The following is a 15,474-nucleotide window of genomic DNA, read 5'->3' as shown; positions in this document are numbered from 1 at the left end:
ATGGCAAATCGCTCAACCTGGCTGTCAATGAAAGTATGCTGGACTTGTGTCACTAGCATACAACATGAGAATTTTTCCTGTGCTGCAAATCTGTCTAAACAATTGTCTAGCTATATTTTAGGTAATTGGACTGGAGAATTCATACTACGATGGAGCAGCTGAGAGTGGTCATTGTCACAGTAAATTCTACCAGAGTGGACACAGGACTAGCCACAGGATTATCAACATGGATTGCTGCAGCCATGAATCATCTGAAGGAATGGGCGGGCATGGGAGCGTTAGCAGGCCTTCTGGTGTTGGTCTCCTTGGTTTGCCTGTGGTATATATGCAAGATTAGAGTCTCACAACAGCGTAATGCAGCCATGACCATTCAGGCCTTTACAGCCATTGAAGCCGGACAGTCTCCCCAAGCATGGTTGGCTACCATAAAAAGCTAAAATGTTACGCTCAGGATGCAAGGCTAAGCACTGCACTCAGGGTTAGCCGCTTTGGACCCAGAGAAGAGCATGTCTGATTGCATGCGGGTTGATGCCCCAAGTCCCGCCTCTGAGAAAAAGGTATCAGATGGGTCTGATGCTCTTTGGGTGGATGACACCTAAATGAACATCGGTACAAAGTCCCAATTTATTTCTAATATCAGAGATCAGACCTCTACTCTTGCCTGATGCGTCTAAAACAAAAAGGGGGAACTGTAGAGAGCTGCGGAATGCTATGCCTTAAAGATGGAGCTGGTTTCCGCCTTCCACCTTCCCGATGGTGAGTGCTCTCTGTCACGAACAATTCCACATTTGGCTAAGGCTGAGGATCTGGCTTGCTTCCATGTATGTGGACCTATCTGCATTGCCCACGTGGCACGCCTGGGTTGGCTACCCAGAGGCTATTTAAGCTGTGGGCTGGCTTTCTCCAGGGTTCGAGGATTGTTCAAGGTTCCTGAATAAACTGCATTGAAAAAAAAAAAAAAGAAATCAGTACTAACATTGGGTAAGCTCACACATAGCTTACATCTGTGCAGTATATATAGACATCCACACAGAAAGCCACATATAATATGAGGATCTGTTTTATTTCAGTATACCATTCCACCATAGTTCTTTCCAAAACATAGCATATTACAAAATGTTACATATAATTTTTATTTGGTAGTTTTTTATATGTTTTAAGAGTTTCATATAACAGAAGAGTAAATATCAAAATAAAAAAATAATAAATAGGATCTTATTCAGAATAGATACATCTCAAAGCATTTTTAAAATGTATAGGTCTTAATAGTGCAGAGTTATTTTCCAGTGATCTTTGACCAATTCATTTTCCTATCTCCTTGCTTGTGGTTCTAAAAAAATAACTATAGAGAATGCTGGAAAATATTTTAAGATAGGGAAACCTGAGACAGCTTGAGTCCTGTTACTATTTCCCTTATGGCATGTAGCATCTTTAATCAGAATAAATACACTGATATATCCCTGAAAACACACCTTCAAAGTAGATGTCAGTGGGTCCTGTTGCCTTTGAGGTACATACCTCGGGACAGGCTGCCTCTTGGAGTCCCTAAGCTGAGGACTCTTGGAGCTTCATCCACCTTGAGCATTATCTTTGAAACTTTGGGAAATTGTTCACCATAAGTCCTGGGCTTCTGGTGTCTGCTGCTATCAATATCTATATGTAATCAATCTGCTCAGTGAAAAGTGTTGTATATAAGTATATCCCATCTCACCAGACCCAAAAATGCTAGCGAACACTGCAAACTGTTTCACATCCAACATATTAGGAGAAGAAAAAGAAACATTCTAGTTTACCTGTTTTTAATAAGAGCAATGTATTAAAATTAACATTTATTTTAAAATTACAACATAGAAAGAATGATTAGCTCTTGATAAACTTTAGTAGGTGAACATACTGATATCATTTTCACCAAGGTAAAATAGAATATCAAGTTCACATTCCTTCTTTCAGTAGTTTTCATCCTCTCTTCTGTATATTTACCACTTTCTAGTTTTTAAGGGCCCCCAAAGTAGTTTTGCCTACTTTTCAGTACCCATGAGTGGTATAATTCAGTATGCCCTCTTTTAGTATCTTTTGCTCAACTTAATTGCTGTGTGATCTGTTACCATATTCTGAAAATAAGTGTGTGAGAGTTTTCACCTTCTGGTCAGTAAATAAGAATTAATAATCTCATTCTTACTTATTCTAATTTATCTTACTGCATTCTTATTTGCCTTGATTTTTTTTGTTTGTTTTAGCCTCCAAATGACTAATGGTGTTTAACACACACACACACACACACAAACATATCATTAGTTTATCTCCTGTATAAAGCAGCCTATTCAAGCTCTTTGTCTATTTTATTCTATTCAATTACCTATCTTTTAAAATAAATCATAGCTCTGTTCCCCATTTTTTAATTGGAAAAAAAAAATAAATGTAGGCGCTCTTTTATTTGGGGCATAGATGTTCAGAATTCTGATGTCCTCTTGGTGGATTTTTTCTTTATGAGACTGTAGTGTCCCTCTGCATCTTTTTTGATTAATTTTGGTTGAAAGTCTATTTTATTAGATATTAGGATAGCTACCCCAGCTTGTTTTCTGGGTCTGTTTGTTGAAAAACATTTTTCCAGCCCTTTACTCTGAGTTAGTTTATCTTTGTTGCAGAGGTGTGTTTCTTGGATGCAGCAGAATGTTAGATCCTGTTTCTGCACCCATTCTGTTAGTCAGTGTCTTTTTATTGGGGAGTTGAGTCCATTGATGTTGATACAGAATACTGACCAATGAATATTAGTTCCTTTTATTGTGGAATTGGTAATGTTACTGTGTTTCATTGCTTGTTTTTCTTTTAATTTTTGGGGGATTGTATTGTATGCTATGTTTTCTTGGGTGAATTTGTTTTCATTGGATTGGAGTTTTCCTTCTAGTATCTTCTGTAGGGCTGCTTTGCTGTGTGGTTTGCATAAATTTAGTTTTGTCATGGAATGTTTTGTTTTCTCCATCTATGTTGATTCAAAGCTTTGCAGGGTATAGTAGTCTGGGTTGGCATCTGTGGTCTCTCAGAATCTGCATGACACCTGCCCAGGCTCTTCTGGCTTTCATAGTTTCTGATGAGAAGTCTGGTATGATTCTGATAGGTCTACCTTTACATGTTACTTGGCCTTTTTCTCTTGCTGCTTTTAATATCTTTTCTATGTTCTCTAGATTTACTGTTTTGACTATAATGTGACGTGATATATTTCTTTTCTGGTCTAGTCTGATGTTCTGTAGGACTCTTGTATATTTATGGACATCTCTTTCTTTAAATTGGGAAAATTTTCTCCTATGATTTTCTTGAAAATATTTTCTGGACCTTGGTACCTGGAGTCTTCTTTTTCATCAACTTCTATTATTCCTAGATTTTGTTTTTTCCTGGTGTCCTTGATTTCTTAGATATTTTGTGTTTGGGATTTTTCTGATTTTACTTTTTTTTTGAGAGAGAGAAAATTATCAATTTCTGTGCGTGTATCTTTTGCACCAGAGATTCTCTCTTCCATCTCTTCTATTCTGTTGGTGATGCTTACCTTTGTGGTTCGTGATCTTTTCTCTAAGTTCTCCAGGTCCAGGGTTTTCTCAGTTTGTGTTTTTTTTTTATTGATTCTAAATCTGTTTTCATGCCTTGCTGAATTTCCTTCATGTGTTTGAATGTGGGTTCCTGTCTCTCTAAGATGGTCACTATTTTTTGTTCATTTATTCTCTATATACCACTAATTGTATCTCTTCTCGTGCCTCTATTTCTTTAGCTATATGTGCCTGTGTTTCTTTGAGAACTTTGTTCATTTCCTCTTTCTTTGCCTCCAATTGACTGGCCAAAACTTTGATCGATCTGTTCTGTTCCTCTTTAACTGTCCGAATTTGCATGGCTATTGCTCTGAGAGATTTGTTTGTTTCCTCTTTATGAGCCTCAAATAATTGGGTAAGCATTGCTTTAAAGTCATTTTCTTGTGCTTCTGATGAATTGGAATACCTATCAATTTTGGGGGTTGCTGATGAAGCCATGATGTTGGGTTTCTGTTGGATGTTTTCTTTCGCCTACCCCTAGCCATTGCCTTATCTGAAATCTTTCTTATTTGTTTCTGGTTTCTGCAGTTCAAACTGGTACTGCGTCTCTTTTCAGGAAGCTGAGAGAGGTTCTGTGACCTCAACGTGTGTGTTGGTGCTTTAGCTGTACCTGTGGGAAGAAAGTCCATGAGAGCAAAAGGGCAAAGAAAGGTGAGTGTGTGTGTGTGTGTGTGTGTGTGTGTGTGTGTGTGTGTGTGTGTCTGGAAGTGTGTGTGGAAGTGTGCCTTGAGGGACAGAGTGAAAGAGAATGTTGAGCTCTTGAGTGTGCTCGAGGGGCTCTGCCTTGAAGGTTTGGGGGTTTATTTGTGCATGCACTGTATATGTAGCAGGCGCTGGTGATATTCACCACACAATTTCCGGTATTTTTAATTACCTTAACTCCTCAGTTGGACCTGCAGTACAGGGCTTCAATGTCCCAAGAGACCCTCTGTTTCCCACAGTGGGTATGTGGGTGGGAGGGGTCTAATGCCTGGCTTCTAGTTTAGAAGGACCCTGCATCTGGCTCTCTGCAGACACTCAAGGGCACACTCACTCTCAAGCAGGTCACATCGGCAAGGATTGGGGTATCCAGGCTCTCTACTCTCTGGTTCAGCCCTGCTTGGTCTTATGCAGGAGGACTGATGCCCTCTTCCAGCTCAGTGCTACTGTAGCCACCACGTTAGGAAGTCCAGCTGCAGCTGGAACTGGGATGCGGGTCCAGATGCCTTCTGGGAAGTCCTGGGGGCCCTCCACTGTGCTCTCCAGGAATGGAAGGCCCAGTGCCTGGTGTTCCTAGTTTGTATGGCCTGTCTGCTGGGGTTTGGTGGGTATGTAGCATATTATCTGTCACCGATGGTTTGGGTGGGCCATAAAGTCAGTGTCTGAGAGACCCTGCAGAGTCAGTATGGCTGCTAGCAGATGTGGGACCCCGGGAGGATGGAGCCACAGATCTGGGACTCTGAGACACAAACAGCTGGCAGTTGTGGCTAAGGGGCTAGGAGCCCTGCCTCAGCCACTGCAGACACCAGGCAGTGAGCTCTGACCTGAGAATCTCGGCAAGATGGCTATGCTAAAGAGGAGGGAAGTATCTTATGCTCCCCCCACACCCCTCATGGAACATATTGAATGTAGGTAAGTCAGCATAGCACTCAGACACTTGTCTGCCAAGTTTATTTCAGCATTATTCATAAAATGCAAGATATTAAATCAGCCTGGATGCTTCTCAACAGATGAGTACATAAAGAAAACATCTGATATTTGGTGGTATTACTTTCTTATGAATAGTCACATTTTTGGTATTTGTAATACAATCTTACAATTCTGAAAATTTCATTAAATGTTATACACAATGTGGTTTTAAACTAAATCATATACTGATCATATGAAACATTAAATATTGGATTCTATGTAAACCGTAAATTTCAGAAACCAAAGACTAAATTAAACAAATGCAATTCTTCTGTCCAGACTTCTCTTAGACCTATTTGAATTCAGAAGAAAAACATATGGGGGTCAATATATAAATGATGGAGTTGTCTTCAAGCTGGAAAATTTAAATGCTATCATTCCTGAGCATGGAACACGAAGTCATCATGTTAAGCTAAAGAGTCAGATTTGGGAAACTCAGAATAATTACAGACTCAACCTTCAACAGAGTCTTGTATCTGTGTGTGTATAACATACACATTTTTAAACAAATAAAGTAGGACAAGCATTATTTGAGAATTGAAAGGGCCTTGAGGAAATGGGGATGGAGTAGCATGGAAATGGGAAAGAGTATCATCAGTGCCCGCTTACACTGGCAATGCAGATTCTAGAATGCAACCAAGAACAGATGACTAGGAAAATGACACATGAAGAGTTTACACAGCACACTCAGGTTGTCTCCAGGTTATTACCTAATTATAGAATATTCTGCACAAGCATTCTATACAGACATTTCTGGAATGTAAACCAGCAAAAAGCAATGTTGGAAAACAAAGAGGAAGTACAAGAAATGGGCCATCCCAAGGTATTGATGTGTGAGAACTGAGGTTCTAGGAGAGAGATCATGTGTTAGAACTAAATATTTAATGTAGTTTTTCATTAATAATATATCTGTTTGTGGAGTGATGAGTCATAATTAATATTTGAAATGATGCACTAAGGACTCTAATGCTCTCTGGATATTGATGAATTTTTTGAAATTTTTAATCTATTATTTATTACAATTTATTCACTTTCTATTCCAGCTGTGTCCACATCCCTAGTCTCCTCCAATCCCACCCTCTCTCCCTCTTCTCCCTCCATGCCCCTCTCCTAGACCACTGATGGAAGAGGACCTCTTTCCCTTCTATCTGACCGTAGCCTACCAGGTATCTTTAGGACTGGCTGCATTGTCTTTCTCTGTTACCTGGCAAGGCTACACACCCCAAGGGGAGATGATCAGAGAGCCTGCCACAGAGTTCATGCCAGCGACAGCACCGACTTCCCTTACTAGGGAACCCACTTGGAGACAAGTCTATGGGCTACATCTGAGCAGGGTTTTTAGGTCCTCTCCATGCATGGTCCTTAGTTGGTGTATCAGTCTGTGGTGATCACACAGGGCCCGAGGGTTGGTTTTGTTTTGGTTTTTGGTAGGTTTTGGGGTGGATATTGTTTATTTTTGTTGTTGTTTTTGTTGTTTATTTGTTTGCACTGTTGGTCTGCTTTTTGAGCTCCTGTAACATCCAGAGCTTTCTATCTCCCCATTCTTTCATAAAATTGCATACATTCAATCAACATTTAACAGGTAAATGAACTGTGGTTCTGTGAGGACCAGGATGATTGTGGATATAGAGGTCTCAAACTTTCTGGATTTCAACTGACTGTTAATTCTCCAGACACTGGAGACACAGGTTTTGTTTAGGTTTTCTGTACTTGTCACTGGTGTGACATATTCTTTAGCCTGCATGCTCTGTGGATCTCAGATGGAGCACACAAGAGGCTGCCTTTCTAGCACATGGATTTGGAGATACAATACTCAAGTTGAAATAATTAGCATTTTTGAATGTCCCTCCTGTATTGATAATTTATCTTTCATTGTGAAGCATCTAAGAAAATGCAATCACACAATGTCTAATGCTGTTCACATAAACAGTTTGTAAGATAGTTCTGAGACCAAATTGTCTCAAAATGGCTCTGCCTGGGGTATCAATGTCCACAAATATGAATGATGTCATGGAACAAAAGAGTGAACTATTGTCATAGTTATTTATTACCTCATGTTTATCACACGGACTGTGGATCTCAGATCATGAGCCCCAGGAAAGAGAGTATAAACGTTTCCTCCAGGATTCAAGAAGGACCTTGGGGAAAAAGGAACCACGAATGTGCAAGTAGCCTCTCGCTTGCACAGAAAAATAAAAGCAGGTAGGAAGACGAGAGTGCCCACATGATATGCTGATTTGCATGACACTTTTCAGGCCACATTTCCCAGGCTTACAGTAGGACAAAGATGTTCACTTTGATTTTATTCTACTTGCTTCTGCATATTCCACTTCTCGTGGCCAGTTTCATTCCTTCCAGCTGCTTTTGGAGAGTGAAGCAGAATGAAGGAAAGGATGGAGATTTAACGAGACTTTGTTTTTTCTTCCTCAGGAGAGTACATTTACCTGTGGAGAAAGAGTATTTCAGCAACATCCTGAATACACTGTAAGTGTTTTTGTATTTTTCCATTTAAATACTGTCATGAGTATATCACATGGGGTCTGAAGATAAGGGATAAAGCATTGCTCTGAGTCCTCTGTTTGGTTCGCACACAGTGAACACCAAGAAACAACTCCAAAATCTTTTAGAGATTCAATGCTGTTTATCACTTTGAATTACTCCATAGAGTGTTTTGTTTTTCCATTAGTTAGCCTCAGTATTATAGACCCAGAGGCTGAGTGAACACAGGGCTGTCTACCATGATCCACAGCAAACAGCTCTCCTGTTGACAGTTACCAAGCAGAGTAGCCAGTGTTGTCTTATAAAAAGATGCCCCACACTATTTCAATCAGTATCAACAAGAAAAAGTACAATTAAATAATCATAGAGGTGTGGGGACATTTTTCTGTCCCTGTAGAGTTCTTAATATATGTGCTGGGCCTGTAATGTTTGGGCCATGCCTAAGTACAGACAGCTTTCATATAGTTGTTCAATTACACCCTGAAAGGCTCTGCATGTTGTCATTCATGTATTATGAACCTTCTTCAAGAATGGAAGTAGGAGATCTGTCCAATGTGAACTTCAAACATGTTGTTATATCTCCATCTTGACTTGTATGCATGCACAGCCACTGGCCTTTAAGTACTACAAAGCTCAGTTCTCCACTCTCTCTTTAGTGTAAAGAAGTAAGGTTTGGACAAAGAACATATCATACAGATTTCCCACCTGTTTTACTCTTTATAACTTTTTATTTTAAAGAAAGGGAAGACTGGCACATACAAACCTCCCTGCAATTTTGAGAAGTTACTATTTCTCAGTAGGGTGATAATGTTCCGTGTGTGTAGCTGGAGTCAGTAAAAATATATTTTTATATGAAAATATATTGCTCAGAAGTATCAAGCATGAATCCTATCGCCTAGTAGAAATGCAATAGTTGCAGGACACTGAGAAGCTTGTGCATATCCTTAACCTGTTCATGCATAACTGGAGAAGGAATATCTGTGAGCATATGAAGCCAGACTAGACTAGAGAAAAACACATTCAAAAAGCATAGGATGAATTACATTCATAATGGATTAATGAGCATTGCTTATGTCCACACACAAAGATGCATACAGAAATATATATTTTAAAATCAAGGTATTTGATTATTCATTTTACCTATCAATCATAGATCTTCCTTCCTCTCCTCGTAATCCCACCCTCCCTCCATTTTCTTCATCCACCATCCTCCATTCCTCAGAGAAGGGGAGACCCCTACTAACACACCAAAGCTTGTCAAGTCTCATCAGGACTGAGCTTCTTCTTCAATGGCCTAAAAAAGCAGCCACACCAGGAGAAAGTGATCAAAAGCAAGAAAGAGAGTCCATGTCAGAGACAGCCACTGGTTCCCTTACTATGGAACTCACAAGAACCATGACCTTCACATGGGCTCTGCACGGCATAGGTCCTAGCTATACATGGTCCTTCTCTGGTGCTTCTGTTTCCTCAAGCCCGTCTGGGCCCTGGTTATTTGGCTTGGTTGGTCTTCTTGTGGAGCTCCTGTCACATTCAGGTCCATCTATCCCTCCCCTGACTTTTCCACAAGACTTCCAGACTCCCTACAATTTAACCAATGTTTGGCTGTGAGTCTCAGCATCTGTTTTGATCTACTGATGAATGGATCCATGGTTTCTCTTCTCTCAGCAGGTCCTCTCTCCTCCCACCCTAAATTTCCCAATGACTGATCTTTACATTCTACACTCCCTCTCCTACCTTCTTTCCTCTCCAGCATCTTCTACAGTCTACTCTATTTTCCCTTCTAAATGAGATTTAAGAATCCTCACTTGGGTCCTACTTGTTACTTATTTTGTTTGGGTCTGTGAAGTGAAGTATGTTTATCCTGTACTCTATGGCTAAAATCTGCTTATGAGTGAGTACATACCATGTGTGTCTTTCTGTGTCTAGGTTACCTCACTCAGGGTTATCTACTTCCACTCATTTGCCTGTACATTTCATCATTTCCTTATGATTAGAAGGCGAATCATGTTTCATTGTGTAAATGTAAAACAGTTTCTTTTTTATTTTTATTTTTTATTATTTGTTACATTTTATTAACTCTGTATCCCAGCTATATCCTGATCCCTCGTTCCTTCCCAAACCCTCCCTCTCTTCCTCATCTCCACCCTGCCCCTTTCCAAGTCCACTGATTGGGGAGGACCTCCTCCCCTTTCATCTGACCCTGGTTTATCAGGTATCTTCAGAACTGGCTGCAAAGTCCTCCTCTGTTAACACAGTTTCTTTATTAATTCTTTGGTTCAGGATCAGCTAAGTTGTCTCTGGATTCTTGCTATTACGAATAAGGCTACTATGAACATAATTGTGCACATGTCCTTGTCCTATGGAAGAGCATCTTTTGGGTATAAGACCAGGAAAGGGATAGCTGGGTCTACAGGTAGAGCTTTTCCCAGTTTTCTCAGAAAGTGGCAGATGATTTCCAAAGTCAGACATACATCATTTAAAAAAGGATCTCTGCTCTGTGATTTACTTGAAAATAAATCATTGAAAAGATTTTCTGCTTCCAAAGATAAATTACAAAGAAATCAATATAAGGATAGATTTGAGGGAAAATGTTAAATATATTTCCCACGATTATAATCAATTGTTAGTACAGCAGCAAATGTTGCCCCAGAAAATTTTCTTTGCCTTCATCAGTCATTCTTGCACTACCCCAACAAGTTCAGTTACTTTTAAAATAAAAGCTCACACATCATGTCTATTTTTCTTATTGCTGAATAATTGTGAAATGAGTGCTGTTTGATTAAAGCCTATGCCCTTGTGTTTACCTTCTGAGCAATCACTCAATAAACACAGAAGGAAAACACTGCCAAAGATGTTTGTTTATGAAAGATGAACTCTCATGAAATTTTTTAGCTTTTGTAAGCTTCCAGATCCTTACATCATCCCAAATTCACTACACAGGACATTTGATCCAAACTTTGGGCGTGGGGTCCAATATCATCAATTTTCCAATAGTCATTATATTGATTGCAAATTATCATATAGAGATTTCTGAACATAATGATTATTGTACCATTTTACAGAACACCAGCTGACAGCCAACAGTTTGCTCTAGCCTTGGCTTTTTCAATGGATGAAATCAACAGAAACCCTGATCTTTTGCCAAATAAGTCCTTAGTATTTCAATTACCACATTGTCAAAGCTTGTCACAAGTATACAGTCTCATTCCTTTTTCTGAACAAAATCATGATACTATTCCTAATTATGTCTGTAACCCAAATATGAAGTGTAATATATTCCTTATAGGACCAAATTGGGCAGCATCTATGTTATTTCAGATGTTCGTGAACCACTTCGCAACTGAGGAGGTGAGATATGGTGGGGTGAAAATTAATGAAATTGTCTGCATTGGCAGTTTTAACCAGGTGTTAACAAGAGTGTAAAGAAAAGACTGGCTTTAATGGCCATATGTCAGTCTATGTAGTTCAAAGGTATTATTCAAAGAATTAATGGGGTTCCTATATTTCCTTGTGTGAAATGGGTTAAAGGGAGAAGTAAAAGCTAAGGAGAATTTCTAGAACTGTTTACAAGTTCTTAGAAGTGCATGTGTTCTTATGCTGCTTTCCATGTCCTAGGTTCTTCTGCTTACTTATGGACCTTACCATTCTATCCTGGGTGATCATGAACAATTTCCCTATCTGTATCAGATGGCCCATGAGGATTCATCTCTTGTTCTGGCCATGGTCTCCTTCTTACTTTACTTCAATTGGAAATGGGTTGGGCTGGCCATCTCAGATAATTATCAAGGTATCCAATTTCTCTCATATTTGAGAAGAGAAATGGAAAAAAATACACTCTGCTTGGCCTTTGTGAACATGATCCCAGGCAACACACAGCTATACATGTCAAGAGCTGAAGTGTACTACAACCAAATCATGACATCATCTGCAAATGTGGTTATCATTTATGGTGACACAGACGGTACTCTAGCTGTGAGCTTCAGAATGTGGGAATCTCGAGGTATACAGAGAATATGGGTCACCACCTCACAGTGGGATGTCACTACAGGTAAGAAAGACTTCACACTTGACTCATTCCATGGGAATCTTGCTTTTGCACACCACCATGGGAAGATTTCTGGTTTTAAAAATTTTGTCCAGACATTGAACCCTCTCAAATACTCAGACAAGAACCTGGCAAGGCTGGAGTGGATGCACTTCAACTGTGAAGACTCAGCAGCTAACTGTAAGACACTGAGGAACTGCTCATCCAATGCCTCATTGGAATGGCTAATGGAACAGACATTTGACATGGCCTTTAGTGATAGCAGTTATGACATATACAATGCTGTGTATGCTGTGGCCAATGCCATTCATCAAAAGCTTCTTCAACAGGTAGAAGATCAGCTGATTGGCAATGGGAAAGGACATGAATTTAACTGCTTGAAGGTAGTGTTCCTTTCTTTGAATGATACCTCGTCTCATCAATGCCATAGATTTTAAGGATCTCTCAGAGTGGACTAGGAAATGTTTCCCCCCAAAACACTAGATTTCTAAGCATGTTTTCTTCTGACAAAGTAAGTCTAGAGATTTGACAGTTCTCTAATACAAATGCAATGGAATCAGATAAACTATACACTATTTTTCAATGAAAATTAGTGATTCTGCCACAGAACACCTGAATATAATCACACCTGTACTAATATTAGAGACATAATATGTCCTTCCTCATTATTCTTCTCCAAGATGATAAGATGGGTGTTTGCTCAATAATTTCAAATTTTGTGTTAATAAGTTAAAAAGATGGTTTTCTCTACTTATTCTGTCCCAGTTGTAGTCTCTGAGGACCTTCCTCAAAGACTGAGAGTAATTACACAGAGAAGAGTGCTATGGTTCAGTTCAGTGCATAGTTGTTCATTTGTTTGAATGTGTGTTTCTCACTGTGTATTTTTGTTTCTATGTGTGTATACCTTTTGTGTGTGTGTGTGTGTGTGTGTTTCTGTCCTGCTGACTCTCTGTTGTCTGTCTGTGGATGCGAGCCAAAATGTGTCTGTGTGTCAATATTTCTCATATATATATAATATATATATATATATGTTGCTGTTCTTGTGTGTCTGTTTGTCTCTGTATCTTTGTATATTGTGAGTATTTGTTTTTGTGTCAATGTCTCCCTGGTAGGTCTGTGTATTTCTCTATGTCTCCCAGTGTGTATTTGTCTGTGCATAACTCTGTATGTGTTCTATGTGTTTCTGTACTCAGATGTCTGTTTGTGTTGCATGTGTCTGTCTGTTTCTGTCTGTATGTTCATGTGTGCCTAGGGAGGTATGCTGCTATGTCTCTGCATAAATTTATGCCTATATTATTTGTGAATCTCTGTATGGATGTGACTCTCTCTGTGTCCACATATCTGTCTGTTTGTGTGTGTTGCGCATGTATGTTTGCTGTCTACATGAATGTGTATGATTGAGTTTGTTAGTTTCCTTTCAGAGAACTAAAATTCTGCAAACATTAGAATGAATTAATTTATCATTTTGCTTTCATTGAGATTTTCCCCCAGGATACCTTCAATAAAATAGTCTTTCAAATGGAAACAGAATACATTTTCTCACACTAAGGAAGAAAATATAGACTACAGGATGGTGCCTGTCTTTTAGAGGTACTTCTTCCTGAGAAAGACCCACTATACTAGTCCTGTTGGGGACAAAATGAATATGAACTGAAAAGAAAAACTGCAGAAAGAGTATGACATCTTCCACATTAGGATTTTCCAACATGGCTGTGGACTTACTGTGAAGATAGTAAGTTTAGACCATAATTTTCACCTGGTCCTCAGCGCCAGTTGTCTCATGACTTGATAGAGGGGGCCACAGGAAGTAGACAGGTGGGCCTTAAATAACTGTACTGAATTCTATCACATAGCAGTAAATGATGTGTGTTTAGTGGCTCCATTTATGCTTTCTTCTAACTTAATAAAATGAGATAAATTGTTACATAATTAACCTACCTCTAGCTTCCTATATTTATGTTACTTATTTTATTATTTGGATGTGACATTTTTATTTCTTTGCAGATTTTAAATGTGCAACACATACAGGATATTTAATTGTCTCAGAACCTGTTTTATTTTTTAGTAAGAATATAAAACTATTTTTGATCACTCATTGATATCATTTCCTGGAAAATCCAATGGGCAGTTTAGTCTTCATTGGGTTCCTGGAGAGTGTGTTTTGGGAGCTATTTCTAACATGGACTTTGTTGCCTGCATATGGATCACTTCCTCCAGGAGCACTGTCTTGCTTGGCCACATGGACGAGAATGTGCTCAGTAAGATTATTACTTGATGTTCTGGGTAGGGTTGATATGGAAGAAGGAGGGCTCCCATTTTCTGGGGGGAAGCGAGAGTGTACAGTGGAAGAAGAGGGAGGAGGGACTCAGAATAGAGGAGGGAGGGGCATCCTTGGGATGTAAACTAAATAAGCTGAAATAAAATTCAAAAATATCTCACCAAGAGAAAACTAATAGATGAAGACAGGTGAAAAAGCTTGAAGATTATACATAAGTATTAGAAAATCAAAGTATGACAAAGATAAAAAAGTACAGAAGATTTTAAAACATAGGAGACGAAGAGGTTATGATTAAAAGATCAAATTTACAGACCATGGGCACAAGAGGAGAAGGACACCCTCAAGTTATCAACACAATATCCAGCTAAATGCAGTGATAGTTTTTCAGTGAAATGTGTCACCCTCACGATAAAATAGTCATTTAAATACCAAACACTCAACATCAGAAAAGAAAGACCCATTGACAAATTTAACTTTAAAATTATTTTGTAAGAAAGACATAAAATTGGAGTCTGCAGGACAGAAGACTGTATTATAGAAAGGCCAATCTGTATAACAGCAGATTCCACTATGGACATCCTTAAAGGAGATTAACAGTGATATATCCCAAATCTTTAGAGATATCATTGCCATCCACAGTAATGACACTCAGCAATGTTATTGGTCATAATAAAAGAATACAGAATAAAGTTCAATAATGAGCGTAAGTACAGGAATTCATAAACACTGAAAGAGCACTATGAAGGATGCTAGAGGATTCTCTTCACAAGATGAACAAAAGATATCATAGGAACATACAGATAGCACTAAAGTCCAGAGAAAAACAACTATTAGAAAAGTATCAAATACTGCAATAACAACAAATACATAATATTTACCAAATAATTTTCAATAAAAATATGTGGGGTTTGATGTATGATTTAAGCTTGAGTAATGTTTCTTTTCCAAATGTGGGTGCCATTGCACTTAGGTCATAGATGTTCAAAATTGAGACATCATCCTGGTGGATTTTTTCTTGAAAAGCATGAAGTGCTGTTCTCCATCTCTTTTGATTAATTATGGTTGAAAGTCTATTTCATTAGATATCAGAATGGGCACTCTTGCTTGTTTCTTGGGTCCTTTTGCTTAGAATTCTGTTTCTAGCTCTTTTCTTTGAGATAATGTCTTCTTTTTTTTTCTGAGATCTGTTTCTTCTGTGCAGCAGAGTGGTGGATCCTGTTTTCCCATTCTGTTAGTTTGTGTCTTTTCATTGGGCAATTGAGTCTCTTGATGTTAATTCATATTATTTTGATGTTGGGATGTGTGTGTGTGTGTTGTTGTTGTTGTTGTTTGTGTGTTTGTGTGCTTCCTTTCCTTTTTTTGCTGGTGTGGCGCTGTTTATTTCCTGTGTTTCTGTCGATATAGTA

General features: G+C 38.8%; 1 protein-coding gene across 1 annotated transcript; it reads left to right on the top strand.

Annotated features, from left to right (window-relative positions):
- The first annotated feature begins 7,533 nt into the window (after nt 1-7,533).
- On the top strand, nt 7,534-13,579 carry LOC132646983 (vomeronasal type-2 receptor 116-like). The gene is given in 4 exon segments (XM_060366211.1): nt 7,534-7,730; nt 10,808-11,093; nt 11,361-12,178; nt 13,381-13,579. Coding segments are annotated over 4 exon segments (1,500 nt in total).
- Nucleotides 13,580-15,474: the final 1,895 nt, after the last annotated feature.

The sequence above is a fragment of the Meriones unguiculatus genome, chromosome 14 (assembly GCF_030254825.1).
Source record: "Meriones unguiculatus strain TT.TT164.6M chromosome 14, Bangor_MerUng_6.1, whole genome shotgun sequence".
Lineage (NCBI taxonomy): Eukaryota > Metazoa > Chordata > Mammalia > Rodentia > Muridae > Meriones > Meriones unguiculatus.
Note: the sequence above shows the minus strand (reverse complement) of the source record. Positions and strands in the feature narration are given on the sequence as shown.